We start from the raw sequence: 27416 nt of genomic DNA, 5'->3' as shown, positions 1-27416 counted from the left end.
TGTAAAATGTATATATATTTTTTTTAAATACACAAAGGGAAGCTTCAAAAGGGGTTAGGCCGGGTACACACGGACAAACATGTATGGTGAAAGCGGTCCGTCGGACCGGTTTCACCATACATGTCTGCCAGAGGGCTTCTGTACGATGGTTGTACACACCATCGTACAGAAGTCCGCGCGTAAACAATACGCGGGGCGTGTCCGCGGTGTCGCCGCGTCGATGACGCGGTGTCGCCGCGACAATGACGCGGCGACGTGGGCGGCCCGCCTTTAAAATGCTTCCACGCATGCGTCGAAGTCATTCGACGCATGCGAGGGACGGCGGGCGCCTGGACATGTACGGTAGGTCTGTACTGACGACCGTACATGTCCGAGCGGGCAGAATTCCAGCGGACTGTTTTAAAACAAGTCCAGGAATATTTGTCTGCTGGGAAAAGGCCCGGCGGGCAAATGTTTGCTGGAATTCGGCCCGCTCGCGCCCACACACGACCAAACATGTCTGCTGAAACTGGCCTGCGGGCCAGTTTCAGCAGACATGTTTGGTCGTGAGTATGGGGCCTTAGGGTAACACAGAGTGGGTGCCAAGTTCAGGAATAACATATTTTGGACCCCTAATACCTAAAGAGCATTACTTGAATGCCAAGGTGTGCCAGAGTATTGTTGCCGACAACATACACCCCACTAGTACTAGCCAAGAGCACCTGATAAAATGGCAATGGAAAGAAAATCATTCTTCCCTATGAATAAGAAGATTAAGCTGTAAAATACTATTCGATAATAAAAATGGATCCTCTTACTGTTGCATGCCAGTTTTGCGCAATAAGAATCATTTTACCGGTGTTTTAATATAATGTAGGTGCAGGATTTTACCTTGGCATTTATTTGATGGATAATCAGATCTCTTTGCTGTATTTCCTGGACATATCTTTGCATATCTTGCTTCGCTGGTTCTTTGTTATCAGGATGAGAGCTCATTTTTTCTGGAGCTGCAGAGTTTCCCACCAATGCGACTTTCTCCACACCCTGATGAAAGAATTCTTTTTTGTTAAGGGTTTAAAGTGAACCTATCATCAGGCTAAATACATAGCAATTGCCATTGTCTGACACATAAGGTGCATATCAGCTACAGGGAAACAATCGCCTTCACTGAGAAGGCGGCGACTGTTATGGAACTAGTATGTAGCTTGTTTCCAATTTAGCATAGGGACATATTCCCTTTTATGAAACAAGTTAAACCTCAACTGAAGTTTCAAGGGAAAGTTTAAGCCTTTAGTGTCTTCCTATTGTTTTTGTCGATGATCCCCAGTTGAAATCCTGGGCTCTGCACTCAGGGGCGGCCTTAGGTGTTCAGGCGCCCTGTGCGAGCTAGTCCTGTGGCGTCCCCCCTATCTTCACCCCTCGCCCCCTGGTCACCTATACATACCCAAAGAGGTCCCTTACATCCTCCTCCCCTTCTGTGTGTAGGCTGGCTATATAAAGTAAATACTTTTTATTTTTATCTGAAAAAGTAGATGCATGCAGGGCCAGGGGCTCAGTGTGACTTACCTTTCGGTGGACGGTGCGGCTTTGCATTTAAAAATGGCGCCGCCCGGCGCTTAGATGCCACTGCGCATGGGCTGTCTGCCCGAGAATAGCCAAGCGTTTTCAGGCTTTCCCGAGCAGCGGCGGCGCATGCGCAGTGTGCCTGTCGGGGCCAACAGCAGCCATTTTTTTTCAGGTGCCGCAGCCGATGCGTTGCTCTTCACCCATTCCCAGGGCAGGGGTACCTGGCAGCGGCTGCTGCTGTGACTCGTAGGAGTCGGACCCCTGTGATGATCATGTGAGTAACTCACTGCGACTCACATTCTGCGAGCTGTGATGGCCGCACGGCGCCCCTGTTGCCCATGGCGCCCTGTGCGGCCGCACAGCTCGCACACCCCAAAGGCCGGCCCTGTCTGCACTAGGCAGTGGGAGGACACTGCTCTGTGTGGTTGCAGTGGTCTCTTGGCAGCTGTCCGATGCCCAATGTTCATAGACTCAGTAGGATGAACTGACGCTTCTTTGCAGAAAGCAGCCATCGGCCTTGCAGCATTGTACAGGACACATGATTTTCTACTCTCATTAAGACTACTATACGAAGAAAATGATTGGTAAGACTAAGAAACTTCAGTTTCAGTTCAGTTTTAAAGTGCAAACAAGAGAACAGTTGAGTGCTTTTTCATTGCACTAGGCTTGTGACAGCTTAGTTTTTAGACAATTGTTAATAAAGTCAGTCTAAAAGGCCTAACTAGAAAGCATTTACTAGTAAATTCCATATCCTGGACTACAGTACACGGCAGGAAGTCAGACCATGGGTTATAAGCCACTATCTTCAAGATGATGGACACTGGCAAAAGATTTTATAGAAAGCAATATGGAGAAAGGGAGAACAGTGGGGAGGGACCTGTGTTCTGTACTGTACGTCCAAATCATAGAATTTACTGAAAATTTGCATTATCCCATGGGGACGTTTCCAAGCAATATACAAAGGGGTGGGCAAAATCATTCCAAACAACAAACAGGCCCACAAAAAGAGAGACAATGGACCCAAACCACTCAGATGACAGCACGAAGCACTTAGTGGACGAAGCTAGCATCAGCAGAAGCCTGAACATCCACCCTGTAATACTTTGAGAAAGTACAAACACATGACCATGTAGGAGCCTTGCAAACCTGAGAAAAGGATGCTTAATGCTAAAAAGTCAATGAAACACCGGACAGATATGACAGAATGGAAAGGGAGGAACCAGTTCTTTGAACATGTAAGCCCTGAAAATATGCAGCCTGAGCCATCTGACAATGGTGGCAGAGGAAGCAGGATGGTCCCTTTCTTGGGATCTTAAAAGAGGACAAAAAGTACGATGTTGCAGCTATGTAGACCCCACCAAGTCACAATTACAGGGAAGTCCTGTGTTCCCCCAGCATATAACCCAATGGTTAAGACTACAAAGCCCTTTACTGTACGACTATGCAGTTATAGATATACAGTTTTTACGTTTTTGCTGGATCTCAGTGCTACTGATCTTCTCCAGCTTCTGTCTCTGGCTTTTTAAAATGTAGTAATAGGTAAAATAATAACCTGGTATTAAAATATCAAGTAATCTAAACAATGACTTAAGCCCTACCTTTCCTCCATGTAACACACTGCCAATTACTGCAATTTCCTGGTGTTTGTGCAACTCCGCAACCTGCCTGTCTTTATCAGCAAGAGCGGTGTTAAACTGAAGACGAAGGGCTTGTGCTTCAGCTACCAGAAATTTTTTCTCAGCTCTGAAAAGAGAAAAACATAAAATAATATTAGCACGTGATAAAGTTGTTCGTGGAATCAGAGAACAGTAATCTCAGCAGCCACAAAGACAAAAAAGTATTCAAATACATTTTTTTTTATTCTGCTGCATTGGAAAAGCTAAACAAAATACGATTTAGCCCTGGTTCACACTGGGTACGATTTGGAACGATTTGAGATGCGATTTGACATGTCAAATCGCATCTCAAATCGGCGGCAATTGTCGGCAATGGCACTGTCCTAATCAGTGCGACGCCGCATCTGCGATTTCAAAAAGTAGTTCCTGTACTACTTTTTGCGATTTCGGGCTGCGATTTACATTAAATTGCGGCCAAAATCGCGGCAAAATTGCAGCCGCAAAATCGCGCATTTTACCGCGATTTTGAATTCGCAGCAGTGTGAACCTAGGCTCTCACAAACAATGAAGATGCTGAAGAATAACCCAGACAAAACAATTTAAGCTACATACACTGTAAAGAACTGTCAAAAAAAAAAAAAAAAAAAAATTATATATATATATATATTTTTTTTTTTTTGACAGTTCTTTACAGTGTATGTAGCTTAAACTGTTTTGTCTGGGTTATTCTTCAGCATCTTCATTGTTTGTGAGAGCCTAGGTTCACACTGCTATATATATATATATATATATTATAAAAACAAAAAATGCATTGGTTCATTATTGACATGGCATGAATTTTTTTTTAAGTACAGGAAATAATCTATACTCACCCATCCTCATAATAAAACCACAGAAGCGATTACAGAAAAAGCAACAATTTCCTCATGCTGCTATCAGGCATTCGGACAAGGGCAGTATCAGCGATTAACCACTTCAGCTACAAAAGATTTTACCCCACTTCATGACCAGAACATTGTTTGCTATTCAGTACTGCTCTACAGGTAATTGCTCGGTCATCCAACGTTGTATCCAAGCAAATCTTATATAATTAATTCACACACAAATAGAGCCTTCTTTTGCATTTGATCACTGTTTTTTAAAAATGTTGCGATAAACAAAAAGACCAAAGAATTTTCACAAGATTTTTTTTTACTTTCTGCTATAAAACATACCCAATAACATTTTTTTTTTAAAAAGTTATAGCGCCTACAAACTTTGGTATATATGCTGGATTTTTTTTTTTTTTTACTACTAATGGCAGCAATCAACTTATAATGGTACTAAGGCAGACAATCTGACACCAACTGATGCTGGGGGAAACTGACCATCACCACCATACAGTGATTAGTGATAATACTATATACACTGTACAAATGACACTGGCTGGGAAGGGGTTAACATCTCGGCTATGGCTTAAACATGTGCTGCTTTTATTACGAGATCTTGCTTTGCAGGGATAAGAAACTGAGAGATCGCCTCCTCTGTACAGTTCCCTATGTTGTTTATCAACACAGAGCTCTGGGCTGTGATTGCACACAGCTGATCAGCAGGTCCGACCATGAATTAACAACTGGCGCTTGCTGACAGGCTCCCTCTGTGTACAATCACAGCGGGTCACGGGCAGGGGAGTGCATGTGTGTGCCCTAAATCAGGAAGTAGACATCGATTTATGGGTATGTCGCTTTGCATACACCGGAAGCTCGCCCGCAGTACATTGCAGGCGGGCAGTCTGGAAATGGTACAACACACAAAAGCGCTTAGGAAATGGACACCGTTTGTGGTGGCAGTGGGTAATTGAAGGCTAAGGATGAGCTCTGGCGTGTTCGCATAGAACACGTGCAGAGCCCGCCAGGAAGTGTGCATGGCGCTGTGCTAATCACAGCCAGGGAGAAATTGTCCCATGATCCCTGTAGCTCGGCTACAGGGATCATGAAATGTCTCCCTGGCTGTTATTAGCGCAGCTCCGTGCACACTTCCTGGCGGGCTCTGCACGTGTTCTATGCGAACACGCCAGAGCTCATCCTTAGCCTTCAATTTCCACTTCGCTGTTGCATGAGCCAATAGCTAGGAAAGCCTACTTGCCTATGGATGGAGATGTAATCAGTCATGCGGCTGGTCATAGAAGGTGCCAGTGTTGTCAACAGTGGGGCCTCCTGCTGGAGAAGGTAACCCTAGGATGTCGATCCGCGGCACTGGTGGTGTCCAGGACTGTTGTAGGTATGTGTCAGGAACACAGCTGATAGGCAGCCGGCTTGAGGTGACAAGAACTTCAGTTTATACAAAAGTGGGAGAGTGACTTGGGAACTACTTTCTCACAACCTCAGAAAGATAGGATCATTATTTTTGCCCATAAAGTCTCTTTGGCAGGTAGATACCACGTAATGGTACAGAACTCCATATAAATTGCAGAGCATATATTCCCAGACACCTGCTGGCACTGTTGGGAGTCTGTTGGAACCCTTTTCCATTTCTTTTGGGAATACCCTAAATTAAACAGTTTCTGGGATGAGGTAGAATCCACAATTAAGACCCTGACGGGGATTTCACATAAAGAGGGAATAATCTCTGCCCCTCAGATATTGGTAGATAGTTGAGGGCGCTAATTAATATTTAATGTGCTATAATCCACACTATGTCATATAAATATATAAGTCCACATGTGATATTCGTATATATACACGGATATCAAATATGGACTTATATATTTATATGACATAGAGTGGATTATAGCACCTTAAATATTAATTAGCGCCCTCAACTATCTACCAATATTTCAAACAAGTATTACTTGCTTTCTAGAGGAGCAGCTTTAGTCACTGTGTATTTATATTTTATATCTAATATATGTATGCACATATTTTTATTTATTTAGAGTTTTGGCGCGGAATTTTCACTATTTATCTGCCCCTCAGATGCTGTTTTTTTTTTAAACAGTATAATAAAAGTATTACAACATTTTCTATAGTATAATAAACCCCATTTGCGCGTTTTCTTTTTTTTCAGCGTTTTTAAAATACGTGCTTCCTGGTATAATTCGGCTCCATTTTAAGTGTGGTTTTCCGAATCTGCATTGTAATATACTTCCGCCCTCTTTTCTATTCCTAGCTGTAATCTCATGCATGCACAATTCTTCCTTAGCCAAGCCTCGTTCTAGCTCTGGGATTGCTATGGCAACCGTGTCCTGCCTATCATAGCAGACCTGTTTGACGATTAAGGTCACATGGGTATCAGGCACTTCTGAATGGGACTAAAATCTTGTGGTATCTGGGCGCAGTCCCGCAGAGAGGGGAAATGACGGACATGGCATACTTATTAATGGACTTGCATCACAAAGAGCATGCCGTTAATCAGGGAAAAGATGCGCAAACGCGAGTGACATCAATAGAACGGGACAGATTACAAGTAAACAGAGGAGGTATAGTGATATCTACACACAGTGATTAGCACTGTATTCACTGCTGATTAATATGAGCAAAGATTATGTGGGAGGGTTTACAACCAGTGGCTTTATCTGTTAAACCAGTGATCATCAACCCTGTCCTCAGGGCCCACTAACTGGCCAGGTTTTATGTATTACCTTGGGGAGATGCAGACTAGAATACTGCAATCACTGAGCAGTAAATGATATCACCTGTGATGTATTTCAGTTATCTTGAAAACCTGGCCTGTTAGTGGGCCCCAAGGACAGGGTTGATGATCACTGTGTCAGGCATTACTTACATTTACTTACAGCAGCTAAGGCCTGCATCCCGGCTTTATGGAAATGCACAAATCCCCCCTACAGTAGCTCACTGGCGGGTGAGAATTGCAGAAATCCACTTCATGGAAAATGCTACAGTAACATGTTACATCCTGAATATGGGTGTAACATGTTACAAAAGGTGAGCTTATCCTTTCATTGTTGCAAGGGAAGTTTTTCCAGAGCTTCATGAACGTGGTGAAGCTTCACTTTGAAAAAAAATACCCCACTATGTGCAAGGAAAAAAATAAAATAAAACACAGCATTTGCACATGGTTAAATAAGTTAGAACTTTACCTTATACACTGAGCTGCACTTCCAAAGTGAACAATCTATTTCCCTTTAGGAATTCAACTCCATAGTGCATGTTTTGGGTACGCAAACACTGAGATCCATTTTAACATAACTCCTGGCTCTATTCATGTCCACCTGGGAGTTTTGGGTGTTCCAGCAAATCCTGTCACTTTCTTCATAATATTAAATAGATAATCAAATACAGCAGGCTGAGTGGGAACCGTTTATGATCTGCACAGCGGGTGTGCAGAGTTGGGAACTCAGTGCGGGGGTCTTACCAAGACAGTCCCGAGAGATAGAAGATACTGTCAGATGGTTTAACTCTTCAGCTTCTACCAAACAATGGCATATCAGTTTTGGGCAAAATGATCCTTCAAAAAAATGCATTTGCTGATGGCCTTGAGGACCAGGTGTACAGATGACCAATTTATATGCAGATTAATATTTTTAACTCATTGAGCAGTCTTTTATAAATGAACAGTGACATTTTTGGCTCAGAATACTCATAACATAGGAAAATATACCTCAGTTCAGGCAGCTCAGACTGATAGCCTGTGATTTCTTTTTCCAATTTCTCCTGTAAAGATCTAGATTCCTGCAATAGTCTCTCCAGCTCCTGCACTTTTTTCCTCAGTTTCAGGGACTCGGCCGCTGAGCTCTTCATCGTCTCTGCCACCTAATGAAAGAAAATCAGCATTAAACTTACAATATATAAACAGGACTAAGAATGTTATTACCAGTGCAACCAGACAAGGGACATAAGATGACAACCATCCCAGACAATGGACATAAGATGACAACCATCCCAGACAAGGGACATAAGATGACAATCATCCCAGACAAGGGACATAAGATGACAACCATCCCAGACAAGGGACATAGGATGACAACCATCCCAGACAAGGGACATAGGATGACAACCATCCCAGACAAGGGACATAGGATGACAACCATCCCAGACAAGGGACATAGGATGACAACCATCCCAGACAAGGGACATAGGATGACAACCATCCCAGACAAGGGACATAGGATGACAACCATCCCAGACAAGGGACATAGGATGACAACCATCCCAGACAAGGGACATAAGCATTTACTAACTTGCATTATCCAAGGCGAGCTGACAAAGGGATAAGATATCTACCATCCCGCCTGGAAGCACTTGGGTCGTTGCTTTGAATCCCAACCACGGCACAACCTTGCCCGGAGTTTGCGTGTTCTCCCTGTGCGGGTTTCTTACGGGTACTCCGATTTCCTCCCACAATACAAACACGTGCCGGTAGGTGAAACGGCTCCTGTCTAAAGTGGCCCTAGTATGTGTATGTATGAATGCGAGTTGGGGACATTAGATTGTAAGCTCCTTGAGGGCGGAGACTGATGTGAATTTACAATATACTTGTGCTGTGTTAATTGTCGGTGTTACACAAGTACCTATAATATTAATTAATCAGGTCAACCAGACAAGAGACATAAGACATCCACTATCTCTTATATGCCTGTGCTGATCAACATCTGGGCATTAGTGACATAGTTGTCACTGACACCAAAGACAAGTTAAAATTAAAGACAAAAAAATAATAATCTAGTAATTCAGCTACAAATCCTGCCAGGTCTCTTACTTTGTCCCCACAAGGGAGATTTACCATTACTTCCTCTTAGGGTGGACCACCATCAGAAGGACAAAACGCCATGAGAAAAACACTCCAATTGGAAAAAGGATGGAAAAAAAAATGTTTTGAACCTTTTAGAAGTTTTCTATGTTGACATGTCCGTGTGATAATCATTTCCCTCATTTCTAATTTTAATGTCAACAGAAAAGAAAGTGAGATGAAAGCTCCCCACAGGGATCTAAAGAAGTAACAAAGACCCAACAAAAAGTCCAGTCTTCCCCATTGTATCCAAAAATTATTAAGTAAAAAATGTTTGGGTTCTATTGAGGAGCTTTTCCTTCCTGTGACACAACAAAAGTGAAATAAAATTTCTCCTGTGTGAAAGAAATCCCCTCTTTTTGCCACAGCAACAAGTGTCACTATGGGAAGATATCTCTTGCTTTTTCTGGTGACAACTAAACATTTGGATTTCCCATCACGTTCAGTCCCAATGGCGATGGTCTTCAAGACAGAGTTTAAATATTCCCAGCGGGTTGGAGACACCGATGAAAACCTGCCAGAGCTTCTAGCCTCTAAACACTATCCAAAACTGAAACAGACATGTCCATCATGGTTTATTTGTAACCATTGGTTAATGGATGGGTGCAGGAACCCAAGACCACTCTGTTGCTTTGTTAGAAAAAAAAAAAAATCATCACAGCATCAGCTATAAAGAAGCAATTTACTCATCATCCCACAGCCTATTACTTTGGCTTTCTTTGCGTTCTAGAAGAGTAACTACTTTTTCACATCCGACTAGCAGAAGTGTTGAATTTCTTGTCCCCAGCAGCACACAGATTCCTCGCACCAGCCTTTACAACACTACATGGAAACAGTAGTGACAAAGGGTTCAGAGGAAGGAACCACTGTATGCGAAAGAGGCTACAGGCATCTGACACACCCCAAAGTGTTAGATGTAAGGATTCTTTGTATGACTGTAGCTGTTGAACAGAGTGAAGCTTTGCAGCAGGATAGGTGTATAAAAAACATGTATGAACACTTCATTTTGAAAATAGTACTGTTCGATTTACAACTAAGCAAAAGATTCCATAAAGAGATGTGAGAATTGTGCGATCTGATAGATTCCCACCAACATCCACCATACACTGAAATATCAGTTTTGGATAGACTGCCTTATTAAAAGATAAGTTCGTCTTTAAACAAAAAATAAAATAAAAATAAATGCACATTTTTTTTGCAGTTGAAAAAATGTGCAGTTTTTTTTATTATTTTTAACTTGGAGCCTGTAAAGCATCGCACCTACGATCAGCAGATTGTGAGTGCCATGCAGGACTTCTGCAGACTTGTCTGTGTATCTGTCTGCTCATGCCTTGTACGGGCAGATATACACACTGACAGGAAGAGAGAAAAAACTACCAGAGCACTGAACAGCGCCCATGGTAGGTCATCGATTCTACAAGCCGTCGGCCGCAAAGGCTGACGGTACTTGTAGTTTCCCATTTACAGAGCACTGTGGTTTGAATGCCCTTTACATATATGGGCACAACCTACGCTTTTGCGTGCGTGCACAAGGGAGTGTGAATCTTTACTATTTTTTTATTATTTAATTTTATTTACGCTTTCCCTTTAAATTTGTATTTGATGATCATTTTTATTACTATTGCAAGTAATAGGAATAGGGTATGACCGGTCCTCTTTATAGAGAGATCTGTGGTCTATAAGTCCCCACATCTCTTCTCTCTGTTGGAATGCTAAAAAAAAAAAAAAAAAAAAAAAAAAAAGAAGATCGATCTCAGGCTTTCCAGCTAAAAAGTACATGTCCAGGGGTCATAGAAATGGTCCATGGCCAGCTCTATGGTAAACTGCCCTCTCCGGCTATCTATAAAAGCAATCAAGCAGATAAACACAGTCACTATGATGGCTTTTACAATGCAGGGAATCGCCGGCTGAAAAAAAGATATCTGGATGATGCCTGTAGCTGGATCCTCCAGATATCTCCAAATTAAAGTCCACAATGTCATATGACATCAACCTGGGGGAAGTGGTTAAACACTCACATGCAATACTTTATACCTAGCCAGTGAATAGCCAAATATTTAACCAACGATAGTACACACAAATGGGAAATGATTACTTTCTGCCTAGAAATAAAAAAATAAAAAATAAAAAGACGTAATCATTTATCAATTACACTATTAGTAATTCTAGGTAAAAACTAGATCCAGGCCCTAAAATGCAATTATAGGCAGCATGAGCAAATCTTTTGTCTGTTGCCTTTCCTAGAAGATATTGAGTGGGAGTACTATGAATAACTGCTGTAATATCTTCTATCATACAATAACATGATGAAGTTCATGCATCGGCTGAAACTTTCAAGAAATAAATGGCACAAAATATTTGTAATAAATATACCTGAGTTAGTTTATCAGGCTGTGATCTGTTTGTGGCAAGGTAATCCGATTCCATGACTTCGGGAGGCTGATTAACGGAAGCGATGCCTTGCATGGACTCTCGGACTATGGTGGGTTCCTTGAGTTGATGTAATAATCTCTCTCGATCATGTTGTAGACTTGCCATGGCCTTGGAGAAAGCATCAACCTGTTGCTTGTAGGCCGCACACTCCAAAGATAGCCTAGCGATTTCTGATCCCCTGCTTGCTAAAAGGTTACAAACGGAATCTATTTCGGCAACCAGCATATCGATTGTTATCGGATTTTCAGCAGCAAGCACAGCTTCATCAACTAAGGCGTTCCTTTTTAGCAGACTGTAAAGTTGGAACTTAAAATCACTAAGCAGTTTTTCCAGATCCTCACCGTGGATCTTTTCGGATTTTAGTTCAGACGCATAGCGCCACTGCAGCTCTTTAAAGTCATCTATCAAGGAATCTCGATTGTTCTGTAAGGCAGCCATTGCTTTACCAAAAGACTCATTATGAGATTTAAGCTCTTTATTTTCAAGTAAAATGTCTAAATATGTCTTTTCAGTCTTTTCTGCGGTCTTACTGCTTTCACTACCCATGAGAAAAGTGTTTTGCCCAGAGGCCACAATATTGTGGTTAAATTTGTCCTCAAAGTCCTTTATTTGGCCATCAGCAGAGTTTTGTAAATCCTTTTTCTTACTGGTTTCAAAAATAATTTTCTCTTTGTTGATTGTAGCAATGAGATCTTCCTGGTCTTTGACTTTAGTGATCAGTTTCTGGTTTTCCAGCTCTAAGGACTCAGCAGAGCTTTGTTGTGCTACAGACACATTGTGCAACTCTCTGTTTTGCTTTTCAAGATCACATTTTTCTTGCTCTAAATTCTTGATGTGTTCCAGTTTCTGTCTCAATAACTCTTTTAGCTGGTGGTCTTTTAGAGACAATACTTGGTTAAGGTCTTCTCTGTATCGAATAAGTTGCGCACCCAGCATGGCATTCTCAGCATTGAGGTCATCGACCCGATTTAAAACATTTCTAAGTTGTGCTTTCAGAGCACTGTTTTCAGCAGAGGTGGAGAGGATGATATTGTCTTTTTGACTCAGTACCGACTCGTTGCGCTGATGTATATTCTGTAGTTCCGAAAACAGTTGGTCTCTATCAGTTTGCAGAGAAGACATTGATTTTCTAAAAGCTTCAATTTCATTTGACAGCAAGACTTTATCACAAACAGCTTTTTCATAAGTCACTTGAAGATTCTGTAGTTCTTTTTCTAGCTTCTGACATTCCATGTCTGACTTTTCCTTCTGTGCTTGGACATTGGATAAACGCTGCTCATAATCTCCTTCTTGCTTCCTAGATTGGCTTTGTATTTCTTCTAAGTAAGTATATATTTCACCACCTTTTGCAGAAATTAACAACGATATCTCTTTGTCTTTATTATTGATAATTTGTTTCATATGCTCAGACAGGATGACCTGTTTTTGGACATCTGCCCTAATTTTCTCACATTCTAATTTCAGTTGTTGAAATTCCTCTTCTTTATTTGACAGAACAATTTGCAAAGCCTTCAAATCATCTCCTGGGCTTTCTGACACCTGCTGGTGAGAAACCTGCTCTAATTTTAATTTTGGCAGGGCTTCAGCTCTAGACTGAGAAACTGGTTTAGGCTCCTTCACCCCTCTTTTTACACCATTACTGTATACTTCTATACTTCCGTTTGAAGGGCTTCCTTGAACCAAATTATTCAGAGACTGTGTGATCCCGCCAGAGCCTGCAGTTACTGCTGACATGTTGTTTCTGTCCACATTTTGAGCTGGATCATCAACTGTCCATTCACCATTGATCCCCCTAAATTCTGCACGCCTGGTTATCTGATTATTGGCATTTTCCAGTGAACATTCCTCATCTGTGAGTTCTCTGTTCAGGAACAAAACCTCATTTCTCACTTGAGTTAACTGAGCTGATGTACGGTCAAGTTCTTTCTTAAGAATTTCATTTTGGCTGTTAGAATCCTTAATAGTGCCTTCAAGATCTAATATTAACTCCTGAAATCTTATTGAATCTTGCTGAAGTTGATTAATCTCTTGCTGCTTCTCCCTGAGAAGTTCTTGCAATTCTTTTGATTTGCTTTTTGTTCCTCTATCATCCTCCTGAGCAGATTTTACTTTCTCTTCCAAGTCTCGAAGAACATGTAACTGTTGTTCTTCTCTCTCACGAATAATATTGTTTTTCTCACGCCTAAGATATTCTACCTGCTGGCTGAGTACATTGGTTTGTGCCTGGAGAGACTTAAATTTATCAGAGAGCAAACTGTTGTTTTTAACAGCTTTAAGTAATTCTGTCTCCATACTTTCTCTTTCATTCTTCATTGTACAGAACTGCTCCTGTATATTTTCAATCTCATCCAACAAAAGTGCCTTGTCATCCTCCAAAATTTTTACTTTCTCCTCCAGGTTCATTTTTTCGAGCTGCATGTTACTTATGTCACTTTCTAATTTCCGGAGGGCTTCCTTCTCTTGATTAAACAAATCCTCAGAAGACCTTACTTTTTCTAAAAGGTTGTCCCTTTCAGTTTCAACCTTCACAAGGCTTTGCTCGGTTTCCTCCAGCTTATTGCTTAGCTCTGTGATCTTCTTTAACAGCAATTCATTTTCAGAACTCATTTCTGAAATTTTAATCTCCATATCAGACTTGTACATTTTCATGTCCACTTGCAATTTATCCAAGGCAGTTTTAATAATAAATAAGCTATTGTTTTCTTTTTCCTTATTTTCAAGGCATAACTTCAGGTTTTCACAAGATTCTTGTAAATGTCTATTTTCTTCTAGAAGTTGCCGATTCTTCTCATCTATTTCATCAAACCGAGATGCCTTCTCTACTATAACTGGTATACTATCTGCTTCTTGATTTAGTTGATTTATTTCTGCATCTTTGCATTCCAACATAGCTCTAAGTTTGACCAAGTCTTCCTCATTCTCGTCAATCTGTGTTGACAAAACTTGATTTTCATTCTGAAGGTCATGAATCCTAATAAAAATGTCATGCTTTTCTTTCTTTATTAGGTCTATGACTTGCCTCATTTTATCAATTTCATCGCTTACATTTTCATATGCCTGCAGCAGAGACTCGTACTCTTTATTTAATTCACCATGCTTGGCTTTCCATTCTGTCAACTCAACTGTCTGCGAGTCCTTAAGAGAATTTAGTTGAAAGGAAAATGCTTCTTTTTCCTGGACAATTGTCTCCATTGTAGATTTAAGGCTTTCACAAGCAGCAGAAAGACTCTCATTATCCACTAAAAATCTTTCGTTCTCTGAGAGGAGGTCCTTGTTTTTATCAGTGAGTAAGGTAGTTTCCAACTCATGTATTTCTTTAATTTCTTCAAGGGAATGCTTAAGTGCATCTGTTTCAAGATTAAGAGATTCAACAGTCTGTTTCAGTGCCTTGTTTTCTTTCAGTAAGTCTTTGCGGGACACCAATGCTGCCTGAAGCTTTCGCTGGATGTGCTCTTTGGAGCTGGACTCTTCTGAAATGTTCCTCTTGTGCTCCTGAGCAAGATCTTCCATGGCTTTATTTGTTTTCATAACCTGATTCTCAAATTCCTCAATAATTTTTTGCTTTCTTAGACAATCTTCGCATGTGAGCTGAACACAATCTCTTGTTCCTTGTAGGTTATCCGAAGCAGGTTTTGTTTCAGGAACCACTTGATTAAGATCAGGACTACTTGAGAGCAGAGTACTGTTTGACTGTATACTTATTTCTTCCTCTTTTCTAGAATCTATTAGTTTTGTTCTAAAAACTGAAATTTCCACATTTTTTAACTTAGAAATGCATTCTTCCAGCTCTTCCTTCATTTGATCATAATCGGTGCGCAATTTATTTTCTTCCTCCTTATGCTCCTCTAATTGCTTGCACAATCTTTTTATCTCTTCTCCAGATGTTCGTACATTAATTTGTAGGGAATCTTTTAAAACAGTAATTTCTTTATCTTTTTCTAACAATGAAAAGACCCCTACTTCAAGTTCATTCTTAAGTTTGGTTATTTCCATTTTATGCACCTGGCTATCTTCAAAACACATATCCTTTTCTTTGCTTATCTTCTGAAAGTTCAGCTCAGCGCTCTCCTTCATTTTTCTAGATGCCTCCATCTCTTTCTGTAACACACAAATTTCATTTTTCATAGCTTCAAACGTTTCTACATTTATCGACTGAGAGTCCAGTGCAGCCTTCAAGGAGCAGGTTTCCTCCTGCCTTTTTTCCAAATCATGGGATAGTCTTTGTATTTCATTTTTCAGTAACTGGATCTCACTTAAAAACTGCACATGTTCAGAGCTTATCTTCAGCAACTCTTCATCCTTCTCATGGAGACTTGCTTTTAGTTTAAAATGTAAATGCTCATATTCCTTACTGTTCTCTAATTTATGAGAAACCTCTTCAATTTTGTGCCTTAGTTGATCTACTTGCTTGTCTTTGTCAGCCAACTCCAGTTCTTTATGTAAAACCAGTGCTCCTTGGGCTTCAACCTGGCTTTGCAGAGAACATGCTTGTTCTCTTTGTTCCTTGTACTCCATACATTTTGCCTTGTAAGCAAGCTGCAACTCTGCATATGTTTTCTGTAACAGCTCAAACTCTTTTACACTCCTACTAAGACTTTCTAACAGAGCAGCATGTTTTTCTTTACTCTCCACATTTCCTTGGGTACATAAAAGTGAAGCATGGACATTATTATGAACAATTGTGTTTTCTGTATGTGCAAACGATCCTTCAATAGAACTTGATTCTGGATTGACTGAAACTCCAGCAGCAGGTGATGGATTTGGTGGCACCTGGTGAGAGACGGTAGTAGGTTCTGATTTACCATGAGCCTTTTCAAGGCAGGATTTAAGGTTTTCTAGATTTTCTACTAGATGAGAATTTTCTTCCTCTAAAGTCTTAAGCTTTTCTTTTAATGCATTTTTAGTCTGAGAAAAGCTATGTTCTTTCTCCTGAAAGGTTTTTATATATTCCTGAATCATGCCATCTTTCTCAGAGAAACCCTGCTGTAATTCAGTGATCTCATCTTGGAGTCCTACCACAAGATTTTCTTTTTCTGAGAGTGCCCTGTAGAGATCACTCGTTTGTGCATCTTTCTCTATAATCTGTTGCTTAGAAAGTTCAATGTGAGACTGTAGATCCTCCTTCTCCATTATAATGGTCTTTAGTCTGCCATTTAACTCTTCAACAGTTTTCTCAAGTTCCAACATTTTTAACTGTTCAACATTTAAATCATCTTGCTTGCTTTGCTCCAGCTTCTCAAGTTTTTGCATTAAATCTTTCCGAATGACTAAAGCCGCCTGCAGCTTTCTTTTCAAGTTTTCCCTTTCTTTAGTAAATTTCTCCAATTGGAGGTCCTTCTCATTGGATAAATTGCTTAAGAATAGTTCTTTATCAGCTAGTATCTGTTCAGATTGATGTAACTTCAGTTCGTGAGCTTGAAGCTTCTCTGACAATTCAGATATTTGCAAGAGGCAAGAATTTTTCTCAGACTGCAAATTCTGAAGTTCTAAATTCAACATGCTTTTCTCAGATGAAAATTTGACCATTTGATTTGACATCGACTCCATGACCTGCATCAAGGAAGAATCTTTTTCTTTAACTTGGTCACCTAGTGTGGAAATTAACTCTTTCTGTTGGCTGAGCTGCAGGTTCATATTCTGAGCAACTGAGTTTTTCATTCTGACCTCTTCTACAAGTTCCATAGCTTTAGCTTTCTCTTCACTCACCGTCAGTTGACTTCTTTGCAGCTCTTCCTTAGTCAACCTTATTTCTTCCTCCAAACTTACAATATGCCTGCCCATCTGTGCCAAAACCTCCTCCTTTTCTTTTACAATATTTTGCTGTTGGGCTAAGGATTCTTTAGCAGCTGCCAGTTCACCCACAGCATAATCACTGCCAAGTTTTTCTTCTTTAATTCTTTGCAACTCAGCTTGCAAAATGTGACTTTCTTTCTCATATGTAACAATTGCTTGAGATTTATGATCAAGATCCTGGTCTCTTTCCTCAAGCAACTTCATTAATTCTGCCACTTTTGACTTGTAGTCCAAAGCCTTAGACAACATTGATGAAAGTTTTTCTACCTTGCCACTGTAGTTCAACTGTTGGTCACATGAATTGTATTCTGAAAATTTCTCATCACTTAACACACATAACTGGTCCTCTACAAAACGCAAGTCTTTTAGCATAATTTGTACTTCATTCGCCTTTACTTTCAGTACATCGTCTAAGCTGCTGTTCTGTTCCCTAAGTACTGCATTTTGCTCATTTACTCTTTGATACTCAATTTCTGATTGTTGCTTCAGTTCACTAAGATTGCATTCTAGGGTTTCTAGACAGACTTTCAAAGCATGGATTTCTTCAGCTTGTCCACTAACCTGCTTCTGAAGATCTGCTTTGTCGGACTTCAACTGATGCAGGTCTCGTGCGTCTGAGCCAATGCGTTCTTCTGATTCCTTCAGCTGGTGCTCAAGCTTTTCTTTAAGTTGATTTATAGTTTCTGCTTTTTCAAATAGTTGCTTTTCCAATGTGGACAATGAGGTGTCTTTTTCTGACAGAGACATCTGCAAGATTGATTCCAGATGCAGTTTTTCTTGCTTTGCAGTCTCTAGTTGTTGTTGCAACTGTTCTTTTTCAAACACAGTCATATTTCGAGCTTGAAGTAACTCTGAATTTAAACTTTCCACATCATGCTTAAAGTTTTCAATAAGCTGACTCTGTAAATTAAAATTTTCCTGTAGGTTGTGGCTTAATGAGATGCTTTCCTCTTTTTCTTTTGTTAATGCATGCAGCTGAATTTGGGTCTCTTGATATTCTCTGTTCAGCTTTTCTAGTTCAGCTTTCAAGACTTCCGCTGCTTTCTGAAGCTGAGATATGACTTCATCTTTCATTCTGAGTGTGTCCGAAATACTTCTGACACTAGAATTACCTTTGTCTAGCTCTTCTCTTAGAAGACTGACCTCACTGGTAAAGGCTTGGACGTTGCTTTCCAAAACTTGACACCTAGCATCCTTTTCGTCTGCAGTGCTTAGAAGTTTAGAAATTTCCTTTTCCTTTTTGATAAGCAATTCTGCAAGCTCTTGTTTGCAATCATGGAGGGAAGTGTATTTTTCCTGCAAATTCTGCACTGTATTTTCCTTGTCAACAATGGACTGCTGAAGATCTTTAATTGTGTTATTAAGCTCGCTGACTGAGTTCTGGAGATGTGACACTAATTTTGTCTGCTCCACTAATTGAGTATTTAACAATTCTTGCTTTCCCAAAAGGGAGGTTTCCTGTTCTTTTATGGAAACCTTCAACTCATTTAACGCATTGTTCTGTTTTCTATTGGCTTCCTCTAAATCTGTAATCTGCTGAATCAACATATTGCATTCTCCCCCTTTATCAGTTAGCTTCTGTTTTAATGCATCACATTCTATTAAAGAATTTCTTATTGACAAATCCTTTTCCGACACAGACGCCTTATAATGTGTGTTTTCCTGAGTTAACACTTCAATTTTGGTCTTTTGCTCCTCTATAGAGTCCTGAATCTCAGAAAGCTGAGTTTTCAGATTGACATAAGCATCTACCTTCTCCTTCAAACATTCATCCTTTTTGATTAAAGCATTATTTAATTCATCCAAGTTGTCTCTTAGATTTTTCATCTCAGAATGAAGGTTGGAAATGATCTCCATATGTTCGGACAGCTGTGTTTTTAACAACCCTGCTTCCTCACTTTTATCTTTCAACAGTTGCATCTGCTGCATCAATCTCTGCATCTCCTGCTCTTGGTCTTTAATTTTCTGCTGCTGTTGAGCGCACTCTGAGAGTGAACTCTGTAGCTTATTTTGTAAAGCAGAGATAGTCTGTAAATAGTAACCTTCTCCTTCCAGTTTCTTCTCAACCTGCTGGAATAATTCTTCTTTCTGTGAAAGAAGTGCTTCCTTCTCTTTAACACTGCAAAGCAAAGACTCTTTCTCAAGTTGGATTGTGTCAATCTGATCCTTCAAAGATGCAATATTATGGCCCTGTTGTGATAAATGTGAACTCAGAACATTGACCTCTTCCGTTTTACTGCATATGTTAGCATTTAGCAACACCATATTAGAATTTATTTTTTCCCTTTCTGAGATTAACAAGCTTACTTCTTGTGTTAGGGAGTCTACTACTGATTGATGGTGAACCACTTGTGACTGGAGGGACTGACACTGACTTTCTAGATTTGAGACAAACAGAACGTTGGAATCTCTTTCTAGTGTTAACTTCTCAACATCCTTGTTACTCGTGTTTAATTTTTCTTGCAGTGTTGTATTTTCTTTAGTTATATGGCTGAACTCCTCGCGGAGCTTGGCCATTGCTCCATTTAATTTTTCTATGTCCTCTGTGAGTTTTAGATTAGTCTCTTTAAGAGTCTGCTCTTCATTCTGTAGCTTCTCTAATTTTGAAGTCAAGTCCTCCAGCTGTGAATGCTTTGCAGCAACCAATACATCCTTCTCTTGCAATGCTGCCTTTTCATTTTGCACAGCTTTGGTTAATTCTTCCACTTTCTTTTGCACCAGTGCATTTGATTCTTCTTGTTTTTTCACATTTTCACATGTAATGTTATAATTATCCACTGTGACCTTGAGTTTATCGTCCTTTTCATGAAGGTTCTTCTGAGCTTCTGCTAGATCATTTTCAAGAGACTGTATCTGACTCTGTAACTTATGAGACACCTCCAGCTCTTCATGTAACTGACTCTTTAACCTAAGGCATTCCTTTTCTCTCTCTTGTAACTGTGTTGCAAAATTGCTGTCATTTTTGGAATTCTGAGCAGAAATGTGTTCAATTCTTGCAAGCAGTTCTTCCTTAGCAGCTGCAAGACTGGAAATATTTTTCTGCTCTTGAGATATTTGATGCTCTGTTTCTGCCAATTTAGTTTGGACATTATTTAATGTCTGATTCAAGTTAAAGATTTCTGAGTCTTTCTGGATGACCTCTGTCACTAGTTTTTCCTTCTCGTTGCACAAATGTTTATTTTGATCATCTAAGCTCTGAATCTTTTTACCCAACTCCTCAACAGAGTTCACATGAATTTGAATGCAGGATTCCTTATCTAAAATGGAAGTTTCTAGGACGATATATTTTTCTTGCAGCGCTTCCTTTTCTAAATGCAGGGTTTTAATGATTTCAGACTTCTCATCAATCTTCTGCTGAAACTCTTGTGTTTTTTCTTGAAGAGATTTAACCAAGATCTCCTGTTCTTGTGCAAGAGCTTCTATCTTCTTCTTTAGAGAAGACACATCATCTTGACTATCAGACAATTCTTGGCTTAGTTTATCACAAAGGTCTCTCTGCTCTGAGAGATGTTTCAATAATTGTTGTAGTTCATCATCTTTCTTTGACATATCAGAAACCAAGTGGTTGTATTGTTCTTTTTCAGCTTTTAACTCATTTTCAAAACTCTGCTCCTTATTGGTCTTTTCTTCAAGCAAGCTTGCGAGCTTAGCTTTCTCTGAGTGATCATTCTCTAGCTGCAACTTTAAGCTTTCAACGTCCTTTTTATATTTTGTTTCCGTTTCATTGAGTCTTACAGCCGATGCATTCATTTGCTCTTTAAGCGATGCAATCTGTGCAGAAGACTCAGTTATGTGGTTATTGAATGTAACCGACTGTGTCTGTATCTCTTGACGAAGATTCTTAATTGTTATTCCGTTTTCATTGATTTGCCTAATTAGCTCTTCAGCTTCTTTGGTTTTGCTCTCGTTGAGGCTTTTAGCTTTATTTAATTCCTCATCCATTTCACTGAGCTGCTCGGTCAGCGAGGAGATCTTAGTGCTCGTCTCACTGACATCCAATGTTTGGGCTTCTTTTATGAGGTGATGCTCTCTCTCCATTTTAATCAGAGTAGCAGACATCTCTCTCATCTGCCCATCTTTAAAGTCCATTGTTTCCTTTAAGACCGTAATCTGCTCGGTATATTCTGTCAAAGTGACCGACAAAGAGGACATTTCTTTGTCCTTTTCCTGTAACAGATCCTTAAGAACATCCATCTCCCTCTCACACCTCTGCAGGTCATGAATAAGTTGCGATCGCTCCTCCAGATGACTTGAATTGAGACGATCAAGATCCTCGTTCGTTTGATCGAGGTCCACTTGTAGTTTTTCCAAGGATGAATCTTGAATTAGTACCTGAAAGTGTTGAAAGTAGCACTAGTTAAAAGTCTACATCAGCTTGTCAAATAAAAAAAAAAAAAAAAAAGAAATCCTACAAAATTGCATAAATATTTAGATGAGTTAATATCTAAACCACACCATCACCGATATGGAAAACAAGGGCTTACTCCACCTTTCAGATACTGGTTTGCCAAAAGTCAATTTACTGATGCTCCGTGACCTCAAACATATCTCAAATTGTATTTATAGACAAAACATTTTTTTTCATATTTAAATAGAGTGGGGTCAGCTTATTTTTTGCTGCATGTGTCTTATTGGGGATGCAGCACAAACTAAGAGGAAATCTCTTATAAGTGAGGGAACACCCCTTCCTAGACAGCTGTCTGATAGAGGTGGGACACAGATAGCAATAAAAACCTGATAGATGTTCCAACCACTCCCTACTATATTTAAAACTACAATAATAAAAAAAAAAGTTTTCATATACCATCTAATTTTACCTCTAGTAAAACTACTTATATTTTCACTTAGTGCACTTCTTTTTTTCTTGCTTCCAAGTAGTCTCTAGATACAGTTGAATAGTGTCCATTGACATGTCTCCAATGGTAAAACCAACAAGACTGTCACATAAGCAATATGGTGGTGGCTATTTTAAAGGTTGATCAATTATCAAGATCCTGCCAAACTAACTCTATACAGAGCGGTCATCGACCCCAAGCAACATTTAAGGCTTACCTTCTCTTTGAATGCAGACACCTTCTCTGTGAGCTCACTGTTGGATTGTTTTAATGTTGCATTTTCAGCTTCTAATGTCCTCTGCTTCTTTTTGACTTCTTCAAGCTGGAAAATTTTAATTAAGTCAGTCATTGAACTAAAACAAAGGTTTAAAGTAAACCACAAGAGAAATAACGGTGCTACCATTTTTTTTTTTTAAAAAGGGTACAGAAAAGGACACTATTTTTTAATCCTGGGTTACATCCTGACAACCACAGGTGATTGGAGGCAAGCAAAAAGAAAAGCCGCAGGACCATGACCCAAATAACTCCACCCACTCGCAGCTAGCCAGTTTAACAATAAAAATAGGGAAATCATAAGAACATGGGAGAAAGACACGTAATTTTAAAAGACAGGTTTTACTTTCAAGTCAATTTTTTTTTAACCATATAGTACAGGACACAATATTCATTATCACTAAGAAATCTAAAAGCAGTCCAACTAAGGGGTGGGCTAAACAGAGAGATGCCAAAAGGCCCACATAACATGCGAACAAGAGGAACACAAAGCTCTCAGAGGGCAACTAGAAGCCCTTACTTTCAAACAGGCATCAGAGTCGAAGTTGTTGGGAGACAATGTAGAAGCAAGACCAGGATAGAGAAAAGGCAGAACCAAGTCCTGGTTAGGATGAAGGAAACACCTTAGAAAGTAAAAAATGCCCTGTACTGAAAAAAAAAAAGACCATAAGGAAGAACAAGGAAAGATTCCTTACCTGTGAAAGCCACAAACTCAGAACTTGCTGCACAGAAGAACAAGAAGGCAGCAACGAGTGCAAGTACAAAAGAGAGAAAAGTCTCTGAGAATAGTTAACGAGTGGTCCAAAAGGAACGGTCACTGGAGACAGACAGGAAAAGCCCCTGCCAAGGGGAGAGGGCAAACAGCCTCCTGAAAAGAATCACCAAGGCCGAGACTAGACCTGAGAATGCTTCAAGACCCACCGTAGACCCAGACTACTTCTGAAGACTGGGTATGAGTGAGGAATAAGAACTACAAAAGGACTCGAGAAGGCCCTGAGTCGCCAACATAAATGACATGCAGGTCTAGAGAATTTGCCTGTAGACCAAACCTTCCCCAATACCAACTCATCTGATGAGACATAGTACACTTCTGCATTGGCTGTAGGAAGAAACAGAGAAACAAAAACAAAAATGAAAGACAGACTCAAGCAAACTGAGACTAGGTAACAGAGATACCCCACAATATCGAGATAGTCAATGAAAAAACACACCCACACATAAGCAAAGAGTGAGCTCATGACCCAGCTACAGCAGAGGGAACAGTGACTGAGTAAAATGGAAACATTGGAGACCCTCAACAAGGGAGGGACAAAGTCAGCCGTGGCAAGGGCACCATAATCTGTCCTGGAATGGCTGTGATGAAGCCACCACAGGCCAAAGTACCAACAACTACTACACGGACCTGCTGCAAAGCAGGAGGGGGGGTCATGGCAGGGCCTGAGAAGGGCACCAAATATTGCTGTACTAACTGGACCCAAAGGAACTGTACCAAAAATAGGATACTCCCCAACCCACTGCAGAGCAGTAGGCGTCAATGCCCATGCATGCCTAGGCCAGCATAAATTGTTATAACACCAGAATGTAAGACAGCACCAGCAAAGGTTACCCACTGACTGATCACAGAACAGAAGAGCCCAACGGCCATCCGCAGTTCAGAACCACAGGATGATATTCAATAGAGAGCAAGTGGAACAACCCTGCAAGGGATGCTCACAGACCATTTGCATATCAGGAAGGGTTAAAAACACATTTGTAACCGTGTCTCCCACAGGCTGGAAGGCAACAATGTAATCAACTAAACTCAAAAAACGACTGCAGAACACAGGAGGGCAGTTCATGCCTAGGACCACTGACTGCAGGACCACCACCACCAAATGCCATTCACAGACCGACTGCAGAGCTGAAGGGGATGATGGCCTTCTGCACAAGTCACCACAGGATATTGTACAAGCAGTACACATCGAAACACTACCAACAAAAGTTACACACAAACCAAGTGCAAGGCAGTAACGATCAATGGTTGTGCAAGATGAGGTCATTACAAGCTGCAGTACCAACAGTATGCAGTAAAACCCTACCAGCAAGTGTTCTCATCACATGTCTGCAGAGCAGGAAGGATAATGGCCATGCAAGACTAGGACGCCAAATGTTGTTGTACTAACAGTACCTAGTGAGATACTGGCAATGAGAATTACTCACAGACCATTGTGGAATACGGAAGTAGGGGGCCATGGCTCATTAAGCCACAACAGGCTGCTGAAGAGAAAAACAGAATACAGTGAAGTGCTGCTAATGATTACTCACAACCCACTGCAGATTAGTGGGGAAAATGGCGTTGAGGGACTAGGTTATTTGTGTCAATACACAACACAACATAATGTGAAATGCTACCAACAAAGCAGTTCTGTGCCGGCCCTCCATGTGCCAAGATTAAAGATGGTGTGTATGCATGCGCAGTAGGCTCAGGTAACTGAGACCTGCACAGTACTATGACAGTCCCTAGTGGGGCCTGGGAGAAATGCAAGCACTTTTCGCACAGTGAAAATTATGCCTTAGGAGGTGGTAGGAGCCAGCACTCCTAGCTACAGTGGGAAACAATTATTTGACCCCCTGCAGATTTTGTAACTTTGCCCACTTACAAATAAATGAAGGTTCTATAATTTGTGTCATAGGTGTATTTTAAATGATAGAAACAGAATATCAACCAAAAATCCAGAAAAAAACATGATACAAATGTTATAAAACGAGTAAAAGTTCAGTGAGTAAAATAAATATTTGATCCCCAAGTAAAACATTACTTAGTACTTGGTGGACAAACCCTTGTTGGCAAGCACAGAGGTAATATGTTTCTTGTAGTTGGAGACCAGATTTGCACACATCTCAGGAGGGATTTTGGTCCACTCTTTACAGGTCTTCTCTAAATCCTTGGTTTCTTGGCTGTTAAATGACAACTCAAAGTTTCAGCATCCTCCATACATTTTCTATAGGCATAAGGTCTGGAGACTGGCTAGGCCACTCCGTGACATTAATGTGCTTCTTCTTTAGCTACTCCTTTGTTGCCTTGGTGGTCTGTTTTGGGTCATTGTCATGCTGCAAGACCCATCCACTACCCATCTTCAGTGTTCTGCCTGAGGGAAGAATGTTCTCATCCAAAATTTTACAATACATGGCCCGTCCATTGGTCCCTCAAAGCGGCAAAGTCGGCTTGTACCTTTAGCAGAGAAACAGCCCCAATAGATGGAGGGCGCTGAAACTTCGAGTTGCCAAGCAACAGCCAAGAAACCTCAAGGATTTAGAGAAGATCTGTGAAGAATAGTGGACCAAAATCCCTCCTTAGATGTGTGCAAACCTGGTCACCAACTACAAGGAACATCTGACCAGCAAGGGTTTCTCCACCAAGTACTAAGTCATGTTTTGCTTGGGATCAAATCGTTATTTTATTTACTGAACTGCAATGTGTATCATGTGTTTTTTTCTGGATTTTTGGTTGATATTCTGTCTATCATTTAAAATAAACCTATGATAAAAATTATAAACCCTTAATTTCTTTATAAGTGAGCAAACTTACAAAATCTGCAGGGGCTCGAATAATTATTTTCCCCACTGTATGGCCATAACACAGTTTAAATTGTTGATTAGACCCCAGTGGAAAGGTCCACAACGCTCAGGACCCAAGGAAGGGCCATTAGCTGATACAGCTGCAGACCATCTTCCAGATGATGGCCCTGTATAGCGCCCTGCAGCTCGGTCTACATGCTGCTATGCGTGCCAACGCAAATAACATACAATGCAGAAACAAGAGTTCCGCATAGTATGAAGGATGTGGCGGGCTGGCCAATATTCAAGGGTTTGAGTAAAAATGGAATATATATATATATTTTTCTGCACTTATGCTTTAAAAATACTAATAATGATTGTAAATTAATTAGGCCAAATTTGATATTTACTCAAAGTTCTACATTAAAGAGTTATATATATTGACCACATTTTAGCAATGATCTCTTTATCTACAACCCTGCCCAATACAATTAATTGGTTTAGAATGGTATAACAACATAAGACAAAGTATGGACAGAGCATACAGAGCGACAATTAAGGTGGAACGAATCCCATAAATGCAAAATATGGCTGACCTGATTCTCAGACTGGTCCAGCCTCTCTAGGAGTTCTTTGTTGGCGGTCTCTTTCTCTTGCATAGCTTTCCTCACTGCTCCTAACTGATCCAGCCGCGATGTTGCTTCCAGGATAGTTTGCTCTTTTTCCACAAGCACATTCTCAAGAAACGCATTCCTATTGGTCAAACTAAGAAATATTCCACATTCAAGTTTTTGTGTAATGGTACAGAGGTTACCAATAAGAGTCTTAAAGCAGAACTATACTCCCCTTCTCTCCAGCGCTGTCATGTCCCAGAGCTACCCGGTTGGTTTCCCTCCCCTGCATTAAAAATACAGTGTTCCAAATCCCCCCCCCCCCCCCCCCAAGTTTCACTTTAGGAAACCTGTCCTGAAGAAATAAGGGAGGCAGACATTTTAGGCTGCCTTCTGAAAAACAGATTTTTTGTACTCCTGCACTAGTGAGGTCTCTTTTAGGAGTTAAAGTGACTCCTTAAAGTCTCCTTTTTTTAATCAATAAAAGTAATAAACATGTTATGTTATAATTTCCTGCCCTGTGCAGTGGTTTTGCACAGAGCAGCCCAGATCTTCCCCTTCTCCGGTCCCTTTTCGGCTCTCCTGGCCCTTCCCTCACTTTGAGTGACCCCACAGCAAGCAGCTTGCTTTAAAATGAAACCCAAATTAACTCCTCATTACACTGCCCAACAAGAATTATCTTGCCTTTGTGGCTGTGTGTGGTGAGGACTTGCTTGGGCGTGTTATTTGGATATACCTTATTTATCCGGGTATAACACGCACCATCACTTTAAGAAATATAAGGGTCAGTGCTCATCAATGCAGAATAATCAGTGCCCATCTGCAGCCTCACCATTGCCATGAATGCAGCCTCACCATTGCCATGAATGCAGCCTCACCATTGCCATAAATGCAGCCTCAAAGGGGACAGGGAGGGGGACGGGAGGAGCGCAAACAGATTACAGACAGGATACATCAATACAAAGTCCCGCCTCCTATGACAGACAGAGCAGTCATCCAATGCCAGCCCAGGAGACGGGACTTCCTATTACAGAGGCCGCAGAGTA

General features: G+C 40.6%; 1 protein-coding gene across 4 annotated transcripts in view; it reads right to left on the bottom strand.

The window, feature by feature from the left end:
• Positions 1-27416, bottom strand: part of LOC120917096 (golgin subfamily B member 1-like) — a 108345-nt gene that overhangs the window by 15246 nt on the left and 65683 nt on the right. For all 4 annotated transcript variants that reach the window (XM_040328109.1, XM_040328110.1, XM_040328111.1 and 1 more), the window contains exons 19-24: positions 26356-26524; positions 22167-22271; positions 11262-21446; positions 7761-7912; positions 3144-3288; positions 871-1023 (exon numbers count right to left, since the gene is read on the bottom strand). In XM_040328109.1, coding sequence (XP_040184043.1) covers positions 871-1023; positions 3144-3288; positions 7761-7912; positions 11262-21446; positions 22167-22271; positions 26356-26524 — 10909 coding nt within the window. The remainder of the gene's footprint in view (positions 1-870; positions 1024-3143; positions 3289-7760; positions 7913-11261; positions 21447-22166; positions 22272-26355; positions 26525-27416) is intronic.

Source organism: Rana temporaria, chromosome 11, assembly GCF_905171775.1.
Source record: "Rana temporaria chromosome 11, aRanTem1.1, whole genome shotgun sequence".
Lineage (NCBI taxonomy): Eukaryota > Metazoa > Chordata > Amphibia > Anura > Ranidae > Rana > Rana temporaria.
Note: the sequence above shows the minus strand (reverse complement) of the source record. Positions and strands in the feature narration are given on the sequence as shown.